Consider the following 25,413-nt stretch of genomic DNA (forward strand, 5'->3'; position numbering starts at 1 on the left):
TTTGGAATCACAACCCAATAACTTAACTTTGAAAGTCACACTCACTAGGGATAAAGATGGAGGTTTAAAATTTGAATTTAAAGATTAACAAAAATGGAAGTGTATAAATTGGGTTTAAGAGCATATACTTGATAATAACTGTGTATAAAAAGTAAATGGAGTGTGCTAAGTAAATTTAGAGATACAAATAGAAGAAGCCGGAGTTTAATTCCCCACCATTCCATTTCGGGCTAGCTTCACTAGGTGAAAGAATTGTTTCTTTTGTACCCCATAAGTTCCATCTCTACTCCCATAAATCTCAAAATACCCTTATTACACTTCTTCTACTATATAACAGTGGACTGGGCATAATATTATTATTATTATTTTTATGTTGGTTTAGAGAGCTCCCAAAGTAAGTGTAGGTGTTGAGATATAAATTTTGACATATTATGAGGTGAATATCTTTAAATTAATTTTAAAATATACACCTCAAAAGTTAAATTTGTATTTATAATTATACAATTCTAAATATATTTTCTTTAAAATTAAATTTGTTCTTTAAATTATGTAATTTAAAAATCAGTTTTAACTTTTAAAGTTTAAAATTCGAAAAACAAAATTAATTTTAATATTGTATAATCTACAACAAAATTTTAACATTGACATTGAATTTAGGATTCAAAATCATTTGTCTAGCATGGAGTGTTTAGAAGAAAGTTAAGGAGGTAAAAAACACAGATACGTAAAGAGAGGATAAATTTTGAAATCCACTAAAAGAAAGAGAAAGAATTGTAGTAATACGAGCAAATTTCATTTCATATATACAATATAATAGGATAAAATAATAAAAGAAAATAAGGATAAAATATAATTATATCCAATGTCATAGATAAAATACTTTTAATAAAATAAAATATAAAATATAATATTTTAATTTTAATTTTATAATTAAAATTAATATAAAATAAAGCATAACGAGTTAAAATCTTGACTAATTTTTAAATAATACAATTAATAAATGTAATTAATTTAAAATATAATGTGATCGTTGAAATAATTTTAGTTAAATATTAAATTATACAAAAATGATTTAAAGTGGAAATAACTATTATTACTAGTATTATTATTAGTTAAATAAAATTTAGAGTGATTAGTTTAAACAATAATTGAATAAAAATGTGTGATTAATAGAATGATTCTAATGTATGTAATTACTGTTGAATAAAATGTTAATTATAGATTTCCATAAAATTAATTGTTATCTAAATTTTAATAATTGTAAAAATATATTTATATTTATTTATAATAGTCCAATTGCATACCGTGCAGCTCTCTGGTGTGAAGGAGAAAGAAAAACCAAGAACGCATTCAGCTCTGCAGCACCGCCCACCAACAAACCGGCCACTAACAAAAACACCCACCGGCAGCACCACCACCATACACCACCGACACCTCAGCAATACCAGTCCACCAAGAAGGCGGCCAGCACCACCAACAAATACCCTTTATCAAAGTGCTTAAATCCTACCAACAGGGTTTAGTATCAATGGAAATTGATCTGTCAGAAGCAGAACCTGAGATCATTAATGACGGTTTCACGGCCAAGAAATCAAAGCAGCGTAAGAGGAAGAGTTTCATGGTGGAAGAGGAAGGGCAAATGGGGTCGCGAGAGAAGCTGGCAAAAAAAATCTTGTTGTCTCTTACTCGGCCTTCCTACGTCTTGGGATTGGGTCCCAAACCTCTGAGGAAGGAACACCGTATGAGGTTGCGCTATCTGCTGCGCAGACTCGTCAACCAGCATCAGTGGGTCGAAGCCAGTGGTGTTCTCAGTGTCTATATGAAGGGCACACTTAATGAGACCTCGCCCCTCAGAAATCGTCTTAAATTTTGGGTACCTCCTCCCCTTTTGCTCTTATTATTTATGGAATTGGGAATGTAGTGTCAAGTTTTATTTGCTTTTCAAGTGCCGATTTTTATTTATTTTTTACTTGTTTGATAATTGCTAGCTATTTGATTAATATGATTTTATATATTATTGTTATTATTTCTTCTATTTTTGATATCCTAATTGGCATGTATGCTGATCGGTGTGTAGGTTTTAATGGAGCTTCTTAATCGTGTGAAAAATAATTCTACTAATCCCACAAGAATCAAGAACCTCTATGATATTTGGTCGAAAAAAATTGGATCAATGAAGACTTGGCCTTTACAGGTATGTTTCAGGCTCCCAACTAAAGGCTTTATAGTTGTTACTTTTATTGTTAACTGTTTATAAACTTGCTGTGTTAGGTAGTAACGGTTTCTGACTTACAGCTTGTTCTGAAATACCTAAAGGTTATTTATGACCTTAATTTTTTCTTGGTGGAACAGAAAGCATATTATTTAAGCTTGATATAACTGTTATTGATGGTAACTTCCAATGTTATATTCTGAAAGTGTTATATTCTGGAAACTCTAATTGAAAGAGGGGAGAGGATCTAACTAAGGAAAAACAATTATCCTGGTGGCAGTGATTTGTGAGTCTATAGCTAGCCATCAAGTACTCAACAAATAATACTTTCTTTTTCTTTTTCCTTTCCTCTTTGGTGGAATTGGGAGTAATTTGAAGAAATCAGGGAATACATGACTTAATTTTACAACTATTCATTACTAACTACATACTGAGTTTTGTCTCACATAATATAGCATAACATATCATTTTCAAACTTAGTTTCTCCGAAAGCCTTGCCTCATCCTCAATTATTTAATTCCAGTTTTTTTCAGAATTTTCTTTGTTCAGTGTTGAAGCTGCATTTTTGAAGTTATCTAGGTAGAAGCATGCTTGAGGAAAAGTTTGACGTTTCCATTTCTTATTTTCATCAATATTTGCAAAAGATTCAATATGTTTCCACTTTCTTTCTTGTTTTGAAAGATGATAGGAAATTATGAAAACAATATTTCAAAATAGGAAACTGAACGAATAATAAGGGACAGTTTTTCATTATTAATAATGAAAACAGAAATGTTTTCTCAAACCAAATATTAAGTTTTTAGATTTGACTGTCTTAGTAATTTTAAAATTATTTACTTATTAACTTTTTTTCACGTGCAAGCTGTATGATAGCAATCAGGTTGTGATAATATGTTTGCTCCCATGTTATGTTTAAACTTGCTACTGGGAAGCTCTATCGTTTCCATTGCAAACAATCTCATCAAACTCTCTACTGACTTATTGTACCTGATAAATAAATTATATTTTGTAATTGAGACATCGATTGTGCATTCAAATTGTAAGCTTGATTTGCTTAGTCTTCAGTTCTTAATGTAGAATTTTGTTTATGGAGCAGAGCAGATACGCAGTCCACTTTGAGTTCATCTTTTTCTGTCTTATGCAAGGCAATGCAGGGGATGCATACCAACTTGCTTTATGGTATGTAATTTATTTTTAATGTGTTGCCCTTTGCAGAATATTATGTGTTGAACCATGATGCCAAGAGTGTATGATTTCATAATTTCTCATTACTAAATAATGTGGTGAGCTGGTTGCCTGGCATTGTCATTATATTTTTACCAGGATTGTATTTTTTCAATAAAACCTGAATTTCTCATAATGTTTGATAAGGTTGTAATGAGTTGGTAAGTTTTATCAATGTAGAAAAACAAACATAATTGCATAAAGTCAATATTCTAAATGATTGACACGACCCCCAATGACGAGGATGAATTTGGGATTAGTCTGATCCTGGAAATTTGGGGATGGATTAGTCTTTATAGTGACTTTTAAACATACCTTGAATTGTCTGATGTCCTAGATAGATACTTAGCAAGTCTTCTCACCATTCAAGAAGTGCCCAGGTGATGCATCGTTTGAATATAACAGTTTCAATATCCTGGCAGTTATAATTGCAGTTTGTTTCATTTATTTTCTGCTATGTTATTCAATATACATAGGTTAGGTTGCCTAGTAAGTCCTACTGGCGTAGCTAAGTACTAGATACACGCCCAAATATATGCAAATTGATTCAAACAAGACCAAATTATCATGTTATGCTTTTGGCACTGAAGTGTATTATGAAATGTCTTCTAATATGAACTTTCCATTCACAAATAGTTTTCCTTCATTGATGGTGGTTTTCACTTTAAAAAATATAAAAATACATGTCAGTGTTTGAAAAATAGTGTTATAAGGGGTCACCAGGTTCTAATTTATTTTCTTTATATTCCCTTGCTCTTTCTATCCTTTTTCATTTATTTTTGTCTTTTGGTTTCTCTTTTAGTATTGAACAAAACAAAGTTGATATTGATCCTGTATTAAAGATGATGATGGGTTTGACATTCTATGAGCTGTGGTATTCTTCAATCCCCAAAGAATTCCAGTGGAGAAACTCAGATCAGTTTGACTTGCAAGAGAACTCACCTATGGAGATCTCATTTACCAATAAAACTGGACAGTCAGAGTGGTACAATTCAGTTGAATCACACATGGCTGAGTCCCCTTGTCAACGCCATTCAGATGCCTCTATCATGAATGATAAACATATATCTAGGGATATTGTATTCAGTGAAGACATAGAGGTTGGTACGCATAAAAGAGAAAAAACACATCAGAACTTTCAACCAGAAGGTTTTTACTTAAGTTCTGAAGAGCAAAACGGATTTGGAGACCCTTTTTCTAACAATGGAGGTCTTACGCAAGATATCTTACACGGCCTTGGTAAGTGTTGTTTTTTTTTTTTTTTTTTTTCACTTAACCGGTGGAATATCTATATTTTGTCAACCTAAGAGTAGTTTTGCTAAACAACCCCTCCCACTATTACTATGGTTTATGTTGGTTCTCATCTGACTACTTGAAACTTCAGAAAATGCCACTAATTCAGCACCGAGACTTTTCATGTTTTTTCTTTTATCCATCTCTGTTTTGAGTGTGATATAATCCAACTGACATACTTTCACTGGATCAGAGCTCTAAATTGTTGTGGGTGACAATTTTCTTCCCCTTTGAATATCCCATGCTAATCTGTTTATAATTTTCAGAGGTCTGTGTTAAATACTTATATATTTTCAGTTCAGACAGGCTCCCCTACAGGAATGTCTCTCTGTAGGCCTCCATTAGATGAATAATTTATGATAGGGAGCTTATTCTTCCTGTGGTTATGATGTAGCAGAGAGATTTCCCAGAGAAATCCAAGAAGCCCAACGCAAAGTGATTTGAGGAAATATGAAACAAAATGTAGAAGGAGGGAACTAGGAGCCCAAGAAGGGATATCTTCAATCGCATCCAAGAAAATGATCTCTACCAATTACTTAGAATATTGTAAGGGAAACTTGCTTTCATGGGTAAAAATACTAGTAGTGGTAGTGATCGGATCCAAAGAGTAAATGGGCCCAACAAGCCTCTAACCCATGAAGTGAAGCATGGTTCAAGATGGGAAAGGGTATATTTGAAAAAATGATACAACCTTTAAGGTGTATGTTAGGAAGAAGGTTCAAAATCCGAGAGGTTCAAAATCAAAGGTTTCATGACAGTTAAGGGTGGTTAAGCAGTTTATGGGTGGTTAGAGGTAGTTATTAAGTTTAGTAGGGGTTATCTTTTAAGGAGGAAATGGTTCCTCTTGGTGGGTGTGATGGAATCCTTCTTGACATAGTTCTCTTAGTTGTATTTTTACATTTCATCGTACGCCTAGTTTAGCTTGCAAGGAGCATAGGTCACTATAAATACCCAGCTCCTCACTTGTATTCCTTACTTTTGAGATGAATGAGAATTAGAATTTTTGAATCAGAAATTAATTCTCTCTTGAAAGTCACAAGGTTAGAGAGTCCAAAGACCTCCTCTAGCCACCTTCCAAGCACCTCTCTCATCTTTCATTTTCCATTTTTCATTGGTGCTTCTCTCTCATCATCAATACCACTTCACCATTACTCTGCTTCATCTTGTGGCACGCATCAGCAGAGCTACCACGTCTCCATTCGCCACACGTCAACCTTTGTCTTGTGCACCGTTTCATCACATCTTCATCTATCACGCTTCAGAAATGAAATTCCATTCGCATTCTCTCTCACATCAACCATTCTCTCTCTCGAGCAACTCACAGAACCACAACTCATTCTTCACTTGAGAGTCTCCTCGTCGCCAGCCTCTTCTCGGACACTCAAAATCAGGTTCTGATTCACCTTCTTCTTCATAACAAAACAATATCTTCGTTTTTCTTTTTCTATCTCCAACCTCAGATTAGGGTTTCTTCCTTCTCAGACCATTTTCTTCCATTTTAGCCGATTGAAACCCTTTTTACCGATTGATTTTCGTTTTCCACCTTTCAATCTTTGGTTTGAACCGATTAATCGGTTCCTTTTGAGTTTTCCCTCTTTTTCTATGATTCGTTCATGATTTTAGGGTTTTTCTTCGATCTTGTCCGATTTCTCTCTTGATCTAGAAGTTGTTAACATATTTCGCTGCGTATCTCTCGTTAGAGAAGCTTGGAGGAGCTTGACTGGCTTTTGCGTCGCGCTAATTAGTCAGCTCCTCAAGGTTTCTTCCATCAGGGTGGGTTGTATTTTCGTTTTTGGAACCGAGCTTGTCCTGTGCAGAAGCGATTTACTTCCCTTGGAAGCTCTTGAATGTTTTTTGTAGTATGTTTTCTTTAATTAAAGTATTATCTTACGTTGTGTAGTAAGATTCGAGTGCTTATTTCTTTACTGAATCTGAAAATCTGGTTTCTTGTTCCCAAGAAGCCTTACAATTTGGTTTGACCTGCCGGATCAGTCAAATACCATGGAGAGCAGAGTAAGTACATTAGAGAGAACTTTTGAGGAGAATAGAGAGGAAACTAGGGCCAACTTTCAAAGATTCAGTGATATGATAGAGGATATCTTGCGAAGACTCAAGAACATGGAAAGAGAGAGAGGTTCTATGTATGGAGATAGAGTGGGAAGAAGAGAAGAGGTTGAGGAGGAATGGGAGGAAAATAAAAGGGAGAGCCAGTGAGGATGGATGAAAAGGGTGGAACTTCCTTCTTTTGAAGGAGGGGATCCAATTGGTTGGATAAGTAAGGCTGAAAATTTTTTTGAAGTGCAGGAGGTTTCACCTAGGGAGAGAATCAAGTTGGCCTTCATCAATATGGAAGGCGGAGCTAATCATTGGTTTAGTTTTTGGAGGAAGAAAACCAAAACACCAACGTGGGAAGAATTGAAGGAAGCATTGATAAGAAGGTTTGGAGGAAGGGATATATCTTCAGTATTTGAAAACATGGCTGCGGTTAGACAAAAAGGAGAAGTGGAAGACTACATTCAGGAATTGGAGATGTTAGTAGGCCAAGCAACAAACGTGACAGATGAACAATTGTTGGGATATGTTTTTTCAAGCTTGCATATTAATATTCGAAATCAGATTCGACGGCCATGGGTGTTGCTAGAGATGTGGAAGGAGTTTCGAGTGATGTAAGGTTAGGGGAGAGAACAACAACTAGAAGTAATTTATGTCCTAGTCGTTTTCAAGGGAGTGGAGGAATAGTTTCTCGGGTAGAAATAGTGAAGGAGACCCAAACGGAACTGGAAGTTCCAGTCATGTTGCCACGTCTAGAAGAAATGGAGGGGGGAGTAACCTTGGAGTCTAAGGTGGGGCAGTACGAATACAGGAGAAAACAAAACCAGAGGATGGTGGAATTTACCTTACCCTGAATATGTCAAGCAAAGGGAAGATGGTAGATGTTTTCAATGTGGAGGACCATATGGTCCTGGTCATAAATGTCCTGATAAGAACCTTCCGGGGTTAATTTTGGGGGAGAATGAAGAGGAAGAGGAGCCTGAAGAAGGAGAAGATAAGGACCATTCACGATCAATTTCCCTATTTTCACCTTGACAGCAAGGTTGTTCGGAATCTGGGGAGTATTGATAAGACCTTTAAGGTGTAAGTTAGGAAGAAGGTTCAAAATTAGAGAGGTTCAAAATCAGAGGTTTCATGACCGTTAAGGGTGGTTGAGCAGTTTAGGGCAGTTTAGAGGTGGTTAGAGGTAGTTATTAAGTTTAGTAGGGGTTATCTTTTAAGGAGGAAATGGTTCCTCCTGGTGGGTTGGTTGTATTTTCGTCTTCAGAACAGGGCTTGTCCTGTGTAGAAGGGATTTACTTCCCTTGGATGGTGAGTTGGTTGTATTTTCGTTTTAAGAACAGGGCTTGTCCTATGTAGAGGGGATTTACTTCCCTTGGAAGCTGTTGAATGTTTTCTGTATTATGTTTTCTTTAATAAAGTATTATCTTACATTGTGCAGTAAGATTTGAGTGCTTATTTCTTTACTGAATCTGAAAATCTGGTTTCTTGTTCCCGAGAAACCTAACAGAAAGGGTAATTGCGTGGTCTTGTTAGAACAGCGGTTAGTTAGAGGAGAGAGAAGGAACTTTTTCGTTAGTATCAGCTGTGGAGAGAAGGGGAGGGCTTTTTTGTTGTCTGGTTGAACAGAGAACCTTGTTGGTTACTGTAGAGGAGCCTAGCTCTGGGTAGTAGGATTCTTTATCTTGCTGTGCTTTCCTCTTTTGGGAATATCTTAGAGCTTTCGCTGATTTAATTAATCTATTCTCTTTTCTTGTTTATTCCGGGTGTAGATCTGTATCAAGTAGCCAAGGCAAAGTCAAGATCCCTTTGTCCAGATCTGCAAAAAAAAAAATGGTTAATATAATATAAAAAGTTTAGTTGATTCCCCAGCCTTTATCAGTTACTAATTTCACACTTGAGATGTGTAGTCCTTATTCTTTGGAAATTTAACATTGACTGGTGATATCATCAAACTAGTGTATTAAAGTATGGTGGGGGTTTGCCCTGTGATCTAGTTTTTTGGAGTTGAGTTAGGCTCAAATCCAAATTCTAAGAGTTTCAGAGGAGAAATAAGAGAAACAATTATGGGTATCTTATGTAACTAACTAAATGACACTTAGTCAACTTGTTAGTTAGAGTTAGTTTTTGATGAGGACAAACTGTAATGAGGGTATATATAAAGGATAAGGGAATATAGTATGGGATTTTTGTGCATTGGTTGAGAGCAACAGGTTCCTCAAAATTCCTGGGTATGCTGTTTTCTATAATCGTATCACTATTTAGTGACTACCATAAACAGTCTCTTGTCTTCTCTGTTCTTTTACTCTTTCTGTTCTTTATTTTTGTTATATTCTGGTACCAATTTTTTTCAAATTGGTTTCAGAGCTTATTGCTCATCATTTCTTGGTTTTGGTAGTGATTACTCTCTGGTTTACTAGTAACTTCAATAATGTCTTTTTGTGCATTTACATAGGAGGACTTGATTTGTGGTTGCTGCCCTTGCATTTTTCTGATGAGAGCAATTTGGAGGAGTTCATGTATTCGCAAATAGATCAGCCTAATGACTATTACAAAAATTCAGTGAAATATTTGCAACTAGCTCTCAATTCAGAACCTTCTGCTTCGGCAGCATTACTTCCATTGGTACAGGTATAGATCATACATTTCAAGTAACTTTGATGTAGCCACTAAACATCATTTTGTATTTCGTTCATGTTTGTAATGCTTTTACTTGTATCCTTTAGTAATGCCAATGTTGAATTAAACCATGTGGAGTGTACCAGGTTTCAATTCATTCTAAATATTAACGTTGCATCCCTTGATTCTGTGTATTAGGACAATGATGTCTTTGTGCTTTCCTTTCAAAGGATATGCTTATGATGTATGTTAATACTATGTTTCTTCTTTTTACCTAAATGCTTAATGCACCTATAGCATATTATTATTGTTGTTGCATTACACAAAAATATGGAACAACATTCTGTTAATAATTTCTTAGGAACTTTCTGCAAAACCCAAAACCATCTTCAACACTAAGAGCAGCTCTTTGTTTCTCGTACTAGCTGTGTAGTTTGTTCGTGTGGCAATTGACATATCGTTCTGCTTTCCTTAACTGTTTATAGGCATCTACCGCCTCTAATATTAGAAGCTTTTGATATGTCCTTAACATTGTACTAGACCCTCAATGTATCAAATGATTAGAGGTTCAATCCTTGCAATTCCCATTGTTTAACCCGAGCAGACAAGACAACTATGTCCTTGTATCTGAGCTTTTGAAAGTCCTCTGTGCAACTGCATGCTATTACTAATTGGTTCTCACTCCTTTCATGTGCTTATTTTGTTACACACGTTGTGGAAATATCAGTAGCTTGTATTAAATGAAATCAATTATCCATCTGAAATTGCACAAAGCAACTGATTATGTTCAGCTTTGCAATTCTCAAAGCGTATTCCCTTTCCTGGATGCACATGCACGTCCGTACTTTGCGTCTTTTATAGAAGTTATTTGACAGTTGTTTTCAGCATAGGATAATCTTTTAGATATAAAAAATAGCTTCACTTTATTTTTTATTGCCAGCTGTTGCTAATTGGAGGACAAGTTGACGAGGCTCTAAATATGCTTGAGAAGCAGTGCTGTAATGCAGCCTCTGTATTGCCATTAAGGTATATCCCTTATCTTTTATAAGGTGCTCTTTGTTATGATTATTTAGGTTACTGATGTGCATACCCTTGTAGAGTGAGGGCTGCTCTCTTGGAGCGTTTTGATCGAAACAACTCTGGCATGCTTATCTGTTTTGAGAATATATTGAAGAAGGATCCAACATGTAGTGATGCCTTAGCCAAACTTATCAAGATGCACCAAAATGGTAACTTCATTTTGAATCATGTCTTTTATATGATTTGAATAATTTATATCGCTATTTCTCTCAAGTTGAGTCCAATTTGAACTTGAAAAGAAATGGAGAAAGAATTTAATGAAAGAAAAATGGGGGAACGGCAGCAGGAGAAGAAATATAGTGACCATGAAACTGAGGAAATCCTAGCCTGCAGTTTTTCCTCAATTGTTATCTTTTGTATTAATCTCTTCAAATTTAAATAAGTTTCTGTGATTGGATGTCACGCCTTGGTTCCTCTAATCACAGATTTAAAAATATTTGCTCTGATAATTTCTTCTTCTGCTTAATAATACATGATGTCTATGTTGTTGATTGGATTCGTTGGTACTTTGCAGGAGAGTATAGTCTTGAGTCTATGCTGGAAATGATTGCTTTACATTTAGATGCTACAGATTCAGAACACAATACGTGGAAGGTGTTATCTTCATGTTTCTTAACACTGTATTCCTACGAAGAAGACTGTATGTCTTCATGCCCCATGCAAACTAAAAATGGACACAAGCAACTTGGTTCCTTTGACAAAACCCCTAAAATATTTACGGATGGTACATCAGGAAAATCTTGGTATCTTCGCTGTAGGTGGTGGATAACAAGACATTTCAGCAATAGCAAGCTAGAATCAGAGATTGAATCAGGTATAATCATATCATTGGAATGGTCAAACTCTTCCAACCATGTTAAGTGACAGTGAAGTTACAGTATCAGTGTCTATATAAACTTCACTAGAAATATTGTTGCATGTTCACTCACTATTATTGTTTTATTTATAGTCATGCTAATGAGTTTTCTTGAATTGTCTCAGGTGATTTGCAGTTACTCACATGCAAAGCAGCATGTGCATCGTATATGTATGGACGCGAGTTCAGCTATGTTGAGAAGGCTTATTCTCATTTAGAGAAAGAAAATGATAAAGAGTTGTTGTCTTTCTTGGATAAGCACAGGAGAAATTCATTAGGAATTTATAAAAAATTTCGAAAGAAATTAAACATATAATATAGTGTGATTTAATTATATTTGCTTCCTTGATCTCAGTTTCTTGTATGACGTCTATCCCTTCATAACATCATACAAAATAGTAACTATTACTTTCGTTCAAAGTTATAAATTCAAAATCACAATTTTAAGAAGATTACTCTGAGACACCAATAAGTTCAAATAAATTTTCGCTTACTAATGCTAATTCTTCCATGAAAGTTTGGAATTAACAAATCTTTAAAGACGTCCAAGCATAGCATATAATAATTAAGCAACATTTTCTTTTTTTACATTATCCATTCGTTTATATCATGTATCATATTATTACCAATATTTCAAACATCAAATGCTAACTAGAATCAAAATTAAATCTTAGATCATAAATCTAAAATTGAACCTTCTCATGATCTATTTTTTTTTTTCAAAAAACTTAGTTTTGTCCCCTTAATTACATGCAAAAGTATTATTTAAGTTTTAAATTAAAATTTGAGTTAAAACTAACTTTTCTTTTCTTGGAAATTCCTTGTACTCAAAAGTATTGAAAGTTTGAAGAAGAAAAGGGAGCAAACGTCTAACCATCAAAACACCTTAAAGATATAAACTTAAAAATCTTTTTTACCCAACAAACCTTCAAGTCATGCATGTAGCCTTTAGAGGAATATAGAAAAGCTTACTAAAGACAATGTTTCAAGATTGAGTGTTCTAGATTTCTCATAATTTGATTTGTGGAAGAAAATCTTAATTGTAGAAAGAAGGTAATGTTTTCTAGATTAGAAGAATAATTGATGTTTTTATCATGAGGTGGATAGATGTATATATACATAATAAGTTGAAGAAGTTTTCTTTAAGTGTGCTATGGGAGCTTCTAACATAATGGAGAAAACATCCAAAAACAAGAACGAAATGTAAATGAAACCAAACAATAGACTAAGATTGCAAGAGGAATTCAAACAAAACACCTTTAAATTAAAATCAAATAATTAGTACAATGAATATTTGTCACTCGAAGAAGTTCTTAAATATAAGAATCAAAGAGGTTTATAATATCAAGTTGCTCTCTCATAAAATTTTATTATATTCAATCTTTAAGTGTATTTTTTTTTTATGATAAAACATTTATTTATAGGTTTTAGAGTCGATTCTTCCCTTTCTAATAGTGTCACAATTTAAAAAATGGAAAAAAGTGATATATATATATATATATATATATATATATATATATATATATATATATATATATATATATATATATATATATATATATATATATNTATATATATATATATATATATATATATATATTAATATATATTAGACAGTATTGAATAATCTAATTCACTCTTAAAAGCTTATAATAACGTTTTCTAGACTACATTATCTTATAAACAAAACTTTATGAACAGTTGATAAAAGGAAACATTTTTCTTAATGAATCGTCTAATAGACAATATGGACAACACACAATGTTTTACAAACATCATCTAAACATCTAAAAAAACATCATCTTACAAGCCAACGTTTTATGAACAGAAGCATCTATCTCTATGATAACACTGAAATTTTATCATGTGTTTTATTCAAAATACTGTTAATTAAGCAAGTGTCTTATGAAATGTACCGTTTAATAAAAGACTGCTAAATGTTGCATATCTATAACAACTTTTGAGAAAGCATATAATTTTTTACAACATTTGATGATCATATATGTTGAATGCTTTATTAAACAATGCATTTATTGAGAAAATGACAAATGATAAAATGTTTTAAACACACAATATGGTCTATTGCTTATCAACATTCAAAATATTTAATGCATGTACAAGGTTTTGATGCTTGTATACTTTGTTCTTGATATTGTGCAAATCACAAAACAGAAAGACTTTATCAGAATCAATGCACCTAAGAAAAAGACGTTGAGAGATCTGAAGAACATTCTGGGAATGTTTCCCTTGAAGACTTATGCTTTAACGCATCGTTCAAGCTACGTTTTGCTAAAAGCTATGACAAAGCATTGTACCTTTGCAAAGTAGACTTAAGTTTGACTTCTCACCTAAAAAGGCTACCTGCTCAATATGAAGACAACCTCTATGTCTAACTGTCATTTATCAAGAAAAGCTATAAATAGATGGAAGCTTGAAGAGAAGACAAGAAGGATAATTTAGTGAACTCGTGAACACTCAAACAAGTTTACTCTAGTCATACATAATCTAAACCTAAATTTTTCTAAAGAAAGAAACATTAGCAAAATCTTAGGTTTCTGTGTATTGTTTTTATCTTCTCTTTGAGAGTTACCAATATGTATTTGCTCTTAAATAATGATTGTGTTGTACATTCTGAAAAGAATTGAAACACTTTGAGTAGCTTAGTGTAGTTAAATAGTCTAAATGAGTTGTCTAGAGTTGAACCATAAGTGGTTAAACTTGGACTAGTCGTGTTGACTAGGTAAACCAAGAGTGGTGAGAATACTCGTTGGAAACTTGGAGAGGTAAAATTTGTGTAATCTTCTTGAAGATTAGTGCAAACCCTTATGAGTTCTTAAGGGAGAACTAGACATAACTTAGGTTGAGTGAACCATTATAAAATATATGCTTTATTGCTTTGCTCTTTAAAACATTTTCCATTTACGCACTTCATAAAAACCGATATCTAAACATCTTTTTTAAATTATATATCTTTTACAATCCGTTAGACTGCTATGCGAAAGACTTTTAAAAACACTATTAGCGCTCCCTCTAATGTCTTTTTGTGATTTTCTTATTTAAAATATGTTATTACCAAAGCTTATGCATAGTTTTCAAAAGACAAAATCATAACGAAACAAAATAATTAACTCCAATAATATTAGTGAATAAATTTGGAATAACAACCCAATAACTTAACTTTGAAAGTCACACTAAGGCACACTCACTAGGGATAAAGATGGAGGTTTAAAATTTGAATTTAAAGATTAACAAATATAGAAGTGTATAAATAGGGTTTAAGAGCTTGTACTGGATAATAAATGTGTATAAAAAGTAAATGGAGTGTGCTAAGTAAATTTGGAGATACAAATAGAAGAAATCGAAGTTTAATTCCCCACCATTCCATTTCGGGCTAGCTTCCCTAGGTGACATAATTGTTCTTTTGTACCCCATAAGTTCCACCTCTACTCCCATAAATCTCAAAATACCCTTATTACACTTCTACTATATAACAATAGACTGGGCATATTATTATTATTATTATTATTGTTATTATTATTGTTGTTATTATTATTGTTATTATTCTTGTTATTATTATTATTATTATTTTTATTATTCTTATTATTATTTATTCCATCTATATTATTCTAATATAGATGGAATGACTGAGCAAACTATTTTAGACATGACTTGTCAAATGACAATGGCAGTTACTGCCCATAAAACTAAAGGTTGTAGTGACAAATTTGCCGCTATAGCCATTGTACAAGGATTCACTGGCCAGTTAAAATGTTGGTGGGATAATTTCTGCATAGAACAAGATAAATTAACAATAATTAATAGTGTGAAAACTGAAACAAATCAAGAAGATGCATATTCAACTTTAATTTACTCAATAATTCAAAATTTTGTAGGAGATCCGAATATTTTTAAAGAAAGGTCTGCAAATCAATTAGCAAATCTTTACTGTCCAACAATGTCAGATTATAGATGGTATAAAGATAACTTTTTGTCAAAAGTAACTTTAAGAGAAGATGGTTTTGCTAGATTCTGGAAAGAAAGATTTTTAGCTGGACCGCCTAAGTTATTTGCAGAAAAAGTAAAAATGAATTTAGAAAGACATTATGGTAAACCAGTAGTGTATGATGTGTTAACGTATGGTCAAATACATAACATAATTGTAGAAACAGGAATACAAGTATGTAAAAATTTTAAGCTACAAAATAAATTAAGAAAAGAGAGTATGGTTAATAAAAGAGAGATAGGAACGTTCTGCCAGCAATATGGTATGGAACCTATTAGAGCACCAAGTACAAAAAAAAAATAAGTAGAAGACTAGAAAAGACTTATAAAAAACCTTATAGAAAATCATATAAAAAATTCCAAAACAAAACAAATAATCAAAATATAGAAAATAAAAAAGTTGCAAGAAAACCCAAATATAAAAAACTAAATAAAAAAGAAAATGTATGTTGGAAATGTGGTAGGCCAGGCTATTATGCTAATAGTTGTAGGGTAGCACAAAAGATAAACCAAATAGAAGATGAAAAATTAAAAGAAAGCTTATTAAATATTTTAATTAATTCTGAACCAGAAGAATCTAACAGTTCAGTAGAAGATGAAGATAGTGAATTAGAGATAGAACAAATTGAGCAAGAAACTTCTAGTGAACATTTAGAAGAAGATAGTGAAGATGATTACTGTCTAGGCCCAGAATTATTTAATTGTACAAATTGTAAGAATATAAATATGCTAACAAGAGACCAAACTTCTACGTTAATCTCTATAATAGATAAATTAGAAGATTCTCCACTAAAAGATGAACTTTTACAACAATTAAACAATTTAATAACCTGGACAGTGACTCTACACCTCTTAGAAAATTTTGTTCGTGATTTTGTCAACTTTTTACAACAATATTTAGATATTAGTTGTGGACTTTTGCCTAATTTAATTTTATAAAAAATTTTGTAAAATGAAATTTTTATTTCATAAAACAATACACTCAACAAATAATCAACTTCATTAAAAAAAGTATTTTAAAATTTTTTCTTTTAATCTAGAATCTCATTTTTTACAGAAAAATTAAATATACTTTTAATTTTTTAACTTTTATAAAAAAATTAAAATTAATCTATTTTAAAATTTTGAACTAATTTAATTCTTTAATTTTATAAAAGAATAGTTTTTTTCTTAAATGAAACGGTGTCAAAATTTTGCTAAACTTTGTAACGCCGTTCAATAAAAGTTAGTGACGTTTTATACACATATCAATTAAAAATTATATTTTTCAAATAAATTAAATTGAAATGTCTTTTGAAAACATTAATTATTTTGGAGAGAAAGGATTTTTAACAACAATCTTAAACAAATAAAATAATATCATTAACGTTAAACTCATAATAATAATAAATTCAATAACAATAAATGAATAATAATAAATGTTAATAATAAATGAATTTAAAAATTCAATAACAATAAATGAATAATAATAAATGAATAATAATAAATGAATTTAATATATATAATAAATTCACATCATCTTTAATTTAAAACTTTAATATGAACTACATCAGAAAAATATTTTATTTATTTCAACTGCACCCTCACCTTTAATGCAAATTAATAACTAAATGGATAATCCTACTAAACACAAACCTACAAGGAGGTAACAACAAGACGAACAACGAGACAAAAGAGTTTCTCAGCAGTCAATAATATTTAAAATTTACAAAATTTAAACAATTTACAAATTCATTCATTTTATTAATATCTTTCATATGTTCTCCTATTGTTCTCACGTTATATTCTTTCATTACATAATTTAATGACAGAGAAAATACTACATTGTCGTTAAATCATGTAAAAACCAAAAATAAAAATAAAAATTTTAAAAATAATGAAAATAATTTTTAAAAAAATTTAAATAAAATAAATTATTAAAATTTTTTATTTTAGTCTTTATACATAAAGTTTTTTTTTTAATTCCTTGTGACTTTATTGTTTGTTTATTGTAGTCTTTGGGTATATTATAATTTTTGGTTAGCTTGTTGTATAACATTATCATTGTTGATTAGGCAATTGTATTGAGGTATTATAGGATGATATATATTGTTATTATTTTGATTATTTCATTTTATAGAGTTTAATGAGAGAGAATGATTAAGCTCTTTTTGTTGGTATGGTAGTTGTTGTTCACAAAGCTTTTTTAATTTTATTTTTTTTCAATTTTCTTCTAAGAGCACATAGAAATGTTAACTTGATTAAACATTAAGATGTTTACATATAATCAGCTTATGCTAGACCAGATAACTACTTCATTGGTTTGATTAATCTTAGCTTGATCGCCCGTTTGTAATTTTTCATTTTATATTTTCACTCTCAAAATCTGATTGAGAATTAATGTTTAAAATTAAAATTAGATATTAAAATCTTAATATGATATTTAGAATTGGAAGTTAATTTTTGAATCTAATTTACAAATTCATTTCTTTTAATGTTAAAAGTTTCATACCAATTATAAATAATACAATTTTATAATATATAAATGAATGCAAACTTTACATTATATTAATTTTAAAAAAATTGAATAAATTTAAAGTTAAAATGTTAATATATATTAAATTATCAACGTTATAGTGAACATCTCAATGTATATCCTACCTATGTAGATATATCTCTCCATAAATTATTAAATACTTCATAGATAGATTTTTCTTGAGCTAAACTCTTCAGTTTTATCAGTTTTACATCTCTTAATAAAATCATCGACAAAATTTAGTAATTTTTAGTATTTCTATTATTTTACGTGGTTTCGTGATAGTAATAATATTTTCATAAATTTTTAAGTTATAATTTATTATTGTACTATATATTGATGTTAGCAAAAGATTATGTGTTAATGAAACATTGATCCCATTTGGGACATCTTTGGAAAAATAACTATTTTTCATGACAGCCAGTGTTTACACTTGTTAGATTTATTCCAATTCTAGTTCAAGAGAATACATATTTTCTCTAGTTAGTTTTAGTTGTGTGCTTATTTGATATTATAGGACTAAGTATGAATTGTTTTAAAAGTTTCAGTTATAGCTTATAAATATATGCTCATGAAATTTTTTGTTCGAGTTTAGTTTTTACAACTTTTAACATTTTTATTTTGTTTAAATATGTTTTTAATTCTTTAAAAAGGGAAGTTATTAATTTGGTTTGATATTTTAATTCTTTTTTTTTAGGCCTTTACTCTTATAATTTTATTTTTGGATGTAAAAGAAAGATATCAAGTAAGAGATTAATATTGTGACTTTTCCGATTATTAAAGACAATTATGATGATCAATTATTCATCACCCTTTCAGTATTTAAAATAAACTCATTTGTGAAAGATGATCAAAATATTATCATTCTTTGAGTTAAGAAAAATAATAATTAATGTATCATATGACTATTTTGTTAACACTGAATCGAATGATCCAAACCGTCAATCATGTCACAAACATAACCACGAGGATCATCACCGAACGACTGTAACCTATGAATCAAACAATCAACTATCAAACTTAATATTGATTAACTTATGATAAACCGTATGTATTACTAATGAGTCATAACTAGATCGTCGTTAATCTAAAACTCGCATCAAAATTCATAAATACAAATTTGAAGTAAAGACGTAAGTTATAACATTTAATAGGCAACTTCCACGTTTGAGTTTGATTGAATGAACATTTAAAATGAACAACATGGTGAAAACAGACATTTAAACTTTCAGAACACCTGATACAGTAAACGATTAACTTTGATTCGGACCTTCACAACACTGAAACAATAAATTTTAAAAAAAAAACAATATTAATGATAAACATTGAAAAGACCATCAAATATCACCCATAACACTTAAACATCATTAACTTCACATAAAAAAAATGACATTACAAAAAAATACTAAATTTTTCATTTTTCAATTTTATCAAACGTGCAATTTTTTTTAAAATATAATTTTGCGTGTTTAATGAGATGTCATCATATCTATTACAATATTTTTATTTATGATCTTACGCTTTTTTATCGATATCACATGAATTCAGTTATTAATATTTATAAAATTAAAGGGGAAGATTAGATTTAATTAACCTTTTTATAGTAGATAGATAAATAAATTTATTTTATTAATAAATTAAACAAATACATTGTTTTATCACCTAAAATAGAATAATCTAAATATCATTAAACCCTAAGAATAATGATGTCGTTGTTGTCATTTGTATTCATGCATTCTCTTTAATAGTGTACATGCTTGTTGTTGCATTCATTATCGAAAACGAGCAACATAAATCATTTACAAATATCACTAAGGTTAATTTACACATGATCTGTATATTTTTATCATTTTAAATAAAATAAATAAGTGAGAATATAGAATGTGAAATCAAGTCATGAATGCAAGATGATTGTGTTTACTTCTGTTCCAAACTCCCTCCTTTGAGATGATGTTCTAAAGCTAGAGTTAAAAAAAAATGTGTATTTTTATTTAGTCTTAATTATCATATAAAATTTGATTTGATAATAATATTTAAGGTATAATTTAGTGATTACAGGTGAAGATTTGAATAGACTCATTCCCACAACAATATTCCTAGGTTTAGAATAAAAGCCTAGTGGAGCAATTGTACAACGTTTGTTGACCAAACAGGTTAGTCAAACTGTGACCAGGTCACACAGTTTAGGACCAAAGTTTGACCATGTTTGATCTCATTCCCAAAACAAAGGCTTTCTCTTTCTTTGAACATGCTTTTAAAAACACCTTATACTTTTGGGACTACATAATTTCCTCTGACTAAACACATGAGAATGTCGTGCAAAAATATTATGCCATGTGTTTAAAAACACTTCCATCAACATGAGACGCGTTTACATATTTTGAAAATGTGACTATTTTTTATATCCCATGTGCGTTTAAAGTCAACAATGGTTGTTCAACTCAGTACCACCATTTTGAGATAAAACAATTCTAAATAACTTATTATATAAAAATGTCAGAAACTATATTGAAATTTTCAGTAACTCTTGAAAGAAAAACGTCCAAGAATAAGTGCTAAATCATTTCAAAATAATTTTATCCAAAATCGATTATATCTTTCATTTTTTCAAAAACATTTTTGTGGCTGATAAAAAAGCTGCGCTTAATCACATACTAAATCACATACTAAACACAAGAGAATTTGATAAAATCAACTTTATTTTCAGCTAATCCAAAAGCACAAGCAGCGATATATAAACGCTATGCAAGCCCATACATTTCGAAATGATTAATGAAGCAGGTGGTGATATGACTACCTGAAGTTACTTCATCAAACAGAACAAAGTCTGTACAAGTTGATAGATACAAAGTTCTGGTGCCAACATTAAATGAGTTGGGCAGTATGACGTCTATATATGTGCAAGTACATATACAAAATACATAACAAAATATGAATTCTGTTCAAAAATAAATTAAGGCACTAAGAAGGAGGAGAAAGATGTTCGATTTCATTGCTTTTCTATACATCCTTCCTTCCAGGAGTCAAAGCCTCTGATTTGCATATGGGGCAGACATTTTTCACAACCAACCATTTCCTTAAGCAATCCGCATGGTATTCATGCTCACATCGAAGAACTCCAATCTTCTCCTGGTTCTTGAATTCTTCCTGTGAAATAAACACTCCAGTTAGTAAGGGGTGATTCATTAGTACATGACATATACTCATGAAATCTGTTTCTAAATGTTCATACCTGACATATTATACAAGAATCTGTTTCCTGATCATCACAAGCTTCCTCCTCCAGATTAATACCAGTAGCACTTGAGGAATAGGATTTTGTTTTCAACTGATTTGTGATTGTTTCCTCTGATAAACCGGTGCTAACATTGNCAATCCTCTCACCCAATGCAAGGAGATCCTGTCATGAGTTTCAAGTGTAAATTATTCACAAATTATCTACAACCTCTATCACACATATATCTTCATTGACAAGAAAATACAATACTAATCTTTGTATACTTACCTCATAAGACATATCCTCAATGTCCAAGCGCATATCTCTGTGATGGTCAACTAAATTTCCCACTTCATCAATTAAAGCAACATCCTGCACAAGTTGTAATTGACAAGAAAATCAATATATTTATAATGAATAAAAATAGTATTATTCTTTTTACATAAGAACAGCATTAGAGTTAAACAGAGAGTATTAAGAGATTGGAAATATTACATCAACTTGGAGGAAGCCCACAGGTGGAAGACTTCGGTGTCCAAGAGTTGTCTCTGGCACAATCCCCCTATGAGGTCGATAAATCCGGAAGCCGGCTGATGGTGCAGGGCCAACATGCCTAGGACCTAGCTCAAAACCAGGCTGCGGTGGAATAGCAACACCGCGTGAAGGATTTATTGGAACTCTAAATGATGCTGCAGTTACTGCAGGGTGAAAGTTGATATTATGACCTCTTACTCCTTGCATAGGCATTGCTGGGTGATGATAATTGTGGTGCTGTTGGTTGACAGGAAGAGGGTGAGGAAACCTGAGGCCATTTCGGCTCCCAGCTGGATCATGATATCTCTGCAAACCCATACTTGCACTATCTAATGAACCTCCATTTACAGTAGGTGCTGAAAATAGTATGGAGAAAGTCAGAAAACCTAAACTCATAACCAACACAACAACTTCAAAGAAAAATTTGAGCATTTCGTTTGGCCCTTAATTGACAAGATAGGAAGCAGATCATACATCACACAAAAAATACCTATGCATTAACTCCAGTCTTAGGTGGAAACTAAGGGGATATAAAATCAAGGTTTATTATAAATTTATTGCCTGACTGAAAAACAACATTCACGAAGCTGCAATTAACACTTATTCACGACAAAACAAGAAAGAAATTTGCAAATTATACACTAACAGAACATCCAAGTAATGAACTAATGATAGTAAATCACTGAAAGAAGAACCACAAAACACATGAAGAGGAAAAAAATACCTTGTACATAAGGCATTGGAAGCGACTGATTCCAGGGTGTAGTATGGCCATCATTATTGTTACCGTTCAACTGCTGGTCCAACCACGGAGGAGCAGCTGGCTGAAAGTGCTGTCCTAAATAGTTTCCATGAATCAAATGATTATGGTCATGCACCATGATAGACTCACCTGGCCTGTTCCATGCACTACCATGTGGTCCTACTTCCACAAGTGAAGGGACACGGAATGAAAATGGTGCAGCATCCATCATAGCAACACCATCAGCAGTGCGTCTTGCATTAGGAGGAGCAATTGAAGAGCTAGATGATGCATTAAAATATTGGTAATTTCCTCTCATCCCTTCAGCAATTTTCCTTTTGTAGGGACCTCTAACATCATCCATGAAACCAGAATTTCTTCCAAAATTATCTGAAGAAACCCCAGCAACTGCAAATGTACTTGAACCAGGCAACTGCTCAGAAGCTCTGTGATTTAGAGGCAGAGGGAAAACACCAGCACCAGAAGAAGGATTAATGCCAGAATAATATAAGTTGGCTGCCGCTGGCACACCCATTTCAAGATTATGGGGATGCTGAATGCCATTGTATTGTGTAACACCATACATCCTAGCATTGTCATAAGCGTCTGGCACAAAGTGAGAATCAACATTAGTTGTGTTCCCAGAAGCTCTCACCATTGCATGCATATTATTCGGCTGTGAGATGTTTGTGTTTCCTCTAGTAAGGATACAGGGTTCAGAATGATGATAGCCTCGTCTCTGTTGATCCATTTCTGAATCCGTTGTTTGATCCATAATGTAGAGATTTCTCTGGATACAAACTAATCCTGATATTCCAAGCAGAGTGAATGAAACCGGTAAGAAACACATCAGAGGAACAAAAGATTAAAACCAAATCTACATGTAAAAAAAGCAAATATTCAGCACAAGATAAAATGTTATCAAACTCAAATATTTCATATCAACATTATGGAATTTTTTTAATCATTCCAGGTTACATAATGCTTCCATTAATATAACAATACTCACCTCTAAATGGTTATATTTTTCCTGATTAATTTTCTTAATGAGAAAATGTTGCCAAATGAAGTAAGCAGGGATGCCCAAAAAACATCCGTCTACATTCATATAATTACTCCAATCTCCTTCAATTACACAGAATTTGCATGCAACATATAATAAAATCACAGAAACAAATACCCTATGCATAGCAAAGGATGCGGTATTAGGTAAGTTAGTAGCAAAAGAATTCCTTTGGCAAACATGTGAAATAATCAAGGAAACATTGAGTGGACATGAAACATGCAGCTTCGTCTTCCAAGGCAGAGCAAACTGCTGTATAAAAATGGCAACTCCAACCCACAAAAACACAACAAAAGTATCCATATCAGTGAAAAACTGAGCAAGCCCGGTAGAATTCCTTCAGGTGTGCTAAAAATGACTCTGTAAATGAATTAAAATACATGCAATTTGAAGACCTTGTAATCATTATGTGAAGTTCAAAAGTAAAGAATTCCATAACCCCTATGAATGATGAGAAAAATTATGGGCATACATTAACAAAAACAAAAATCCTCCGCCCAGAAGAGAAAAAAAAATCTTTCTTTAATCACTTCAAAGAGTCAGAACCAAACAAGAAAGTATTTGACCCATATCAACCTCCCAAATTCATCACCGACCGAACAACATCAAAAGAACAGATAACAATCCGTACCTTATTATCATCAAAACAAGAGCTTGCGGCTTCTAAGTTTCAGAGATCAATATAACTTATGGAACACCCCCAAAATCAACTCTGTTGAAAATTCACAAAAAGATTAAAGATTTTTTTAATTTTGTTCAAAAAGGCAAATTTACAAACGGAAAATGTCAGAAACTAAAATCGGGTGAATGTGATCACAGCCCAAGAATGCAAGTTCCTTCCTTTCATCAGAGAACAAAAATGACACAATTTTAACCCTAGGTAGCAGCAAAAGGGGCACAAAAGTTGGGTAAGAAAATTGAACAATTGATTTTAAGAGAATTGAATTACCAGAGGGAGAATTCGAGGGGGGGCAAGAATGATTAGAACCGGTGATAGAAGGATCGGAGAGAGGAAGGGGAGAGAGAGAAAGAGCAAGAGGGGTTAAGAGAGAGGAAGAGAATGAATATGGAAGAGGAGAGGATCGTGCCTTTCATTGGAGAGAAAATTTCATGATCCTTTTGTAATAAGAAAAAAAGAATTAATGCTATTTTTCTTTTTTTTCTCTTTTGTCTTTATTATAGAGAAATTTTGTAAGGGAGAAAATCAAAATCTAATTATATTTCCATTAAATTTATCAAAATAAAATATATATATATATATATATATATAATTTTTCATGTCATTATTTCATTATAATTCATTGTATATAATTACTTTTATTAAATTAATTATGAATTTTTATCTGTTTGACCATATATAAAGATATTAGAAAAAATACAAATTGTAAATCATTATATAAAAAGCCTCTTAACATCTTACATAAGTTGAAGTTTATTATATAATAATGAATGATGGGTATGATAATATAAAAAATAATTTATATAACTTATTATTATAATCTAAGTATATTTTTTTACAGCACTCCATTGAAGTATGTAATTTAAGGAGTGGTTCTTTCCCTTTGAATGGGTTTCTTCAATCAATAGACAAAAAAAAATGATTTGACATGCAAGGCAAGTAAGAGGGATGACAAATAAATACTAATAACATTATTTAATCAAACTTATTTTTCTTCTAAAAATGAAAGATTTATTTATCTGTGTCAAAACTATTTTTTATATGAATACGAGACATTTTTATGGAAAATAAAAGTAATTGAATTTATGACATTATACCCACAATACAAAGGAATATGGTTACCAAAAAAAACTTGAGTTTTTCTTTTTAATATGTTTATGAAAGTTTAAGAAACATGGAAATTTACCAATTTGTTGGTTTAATTAAAAGAAACCATATTATTTATCACATCCAAATAATGTGTAGATAATAAGGCATGTAACAATTCATCAACTAATATTTGATTTCCTAGGATTGTAATAGGTTTGTTTTTGGTAAACTATCAA

At 31.6% G+C, this 25,413-nt stretch overlaps 2 protein-coding genes across 4 annotated transcripts; one reads left to right on the top strand and one right to left on the bottom strand.

Annotated features, from left to right (window-relative positions):
* The first annotated feature begins 1,291 nt into the window (after positions 1-1,291).
* LOC106759939 lies at positions 1,292-11,709 on the top strand. Its single transcript, XM_014643334.2, has 9 exons — positions 1,292-1,873; positions 2,078-2,194; positions 3,309-3,391; positions 4,239-4,675; positions 9,237-9,412; positions 10,341-10,426; positions 10,499-10,629; positions 10,995-11,294; positions 11,462-11,709. The coding sequence occupies exons 1-9, from the start codon at positions 1,529-1,531 to the stop codon at positions 11,650-11,652; spliced, it is 1,866 nt and encodes a 621-aa protein (XP_014498820.1). The 5' UTR covers positions 1,292-1,528; the 3' UTR covers positions 11,653-11,709.
* Positions 11,710-20,584: 8,875 nt separating this feature from the next.
* On the bottom strand, positions 20,585-24,521 carry LOC106762627. Of its 3 annotated transcripts, XM_022781607.1 has the most exons (7): positions 24,359-24,520; positions 24,041-24,121; positions 22,329-23,153; positions 21,566-21,960; positions 21,359-21,442; positions 21,086-21,253; positions 20,585-21,000 (listed from the first exon to the last, which is right to left on the bottom strand). In XM_022781607.1, the coding sequence occupies exons 3-7, from the start codon at positions 23,119-23,121 to the stop codon at positions 20,854-20,856; spliced, it is 1,587 nt and encodes a 528-aa protein (XP_022637328.1). In that variant the 5' UTR covers positions 23,122-23,153; positions 24,041-24,121; positions 24,359-24,520; the 3' UTR covers positions 20,585-20,853. The 3 variants fall into 3 exon arrangements, with proteins under 3 accessions (XP_022637328.1, XP_014502116.1, XP_022637329.1); XM_014646630.2 differs by lacking the exon at positions 24,041-24,121; XM_022781608.1 differs by lacking the exon at positions 20,585-21,000 and having other exon boundaries at positions 21,100-21,269; positions 24,359-24,521.
* Between the last annotated feature and the right edge of the window lie 892 nt (positions 24,522-25,413).

The sequence above is a fragment of the Vigna radiata genome, chromosome 5, assembly GCF_000741045.1.
Source record: "Vigna radiata var. radiata cultivar VC1973A chromosome 5, Vradiata_ver6, whole genome shotgun sequence".
NCBI classification, from domain to species: domain Eukaryota; kingdom Viridiplantae; phylum Streptophyta; class Magnoliopsida; order Fabales; family Fabaceae; genus Vigna; species Vigna radiata.

What these genes read in the sequence shown, in the direction of transcription:
- LOC106759939 (XM_014643334.2), top strand. Translation starts at nt 1,529, where the DNA reads ATGGAAATTGATCTGTCAGAAGCAGAACCTGAGATCATTAATGACGGT. An exon ending in GAAATCGTCTTAAATTTTGG is followed by an intron (nt 1,874 to 2,077) that starts GTACCTCCTCCC and finishes ATCGGTGTGTAG; the next exon opens with GTTTTAATGGAGCTTCTTAA. An exon ending in AGATATCTTACACGGCCTTG is followed by an intron (nt 4,676 to 9,236) that starts GTAAGTGTTGTT and finishes GCATTTACATAG; the next exon opens with GAGGACTTGATTTGTGGTTG.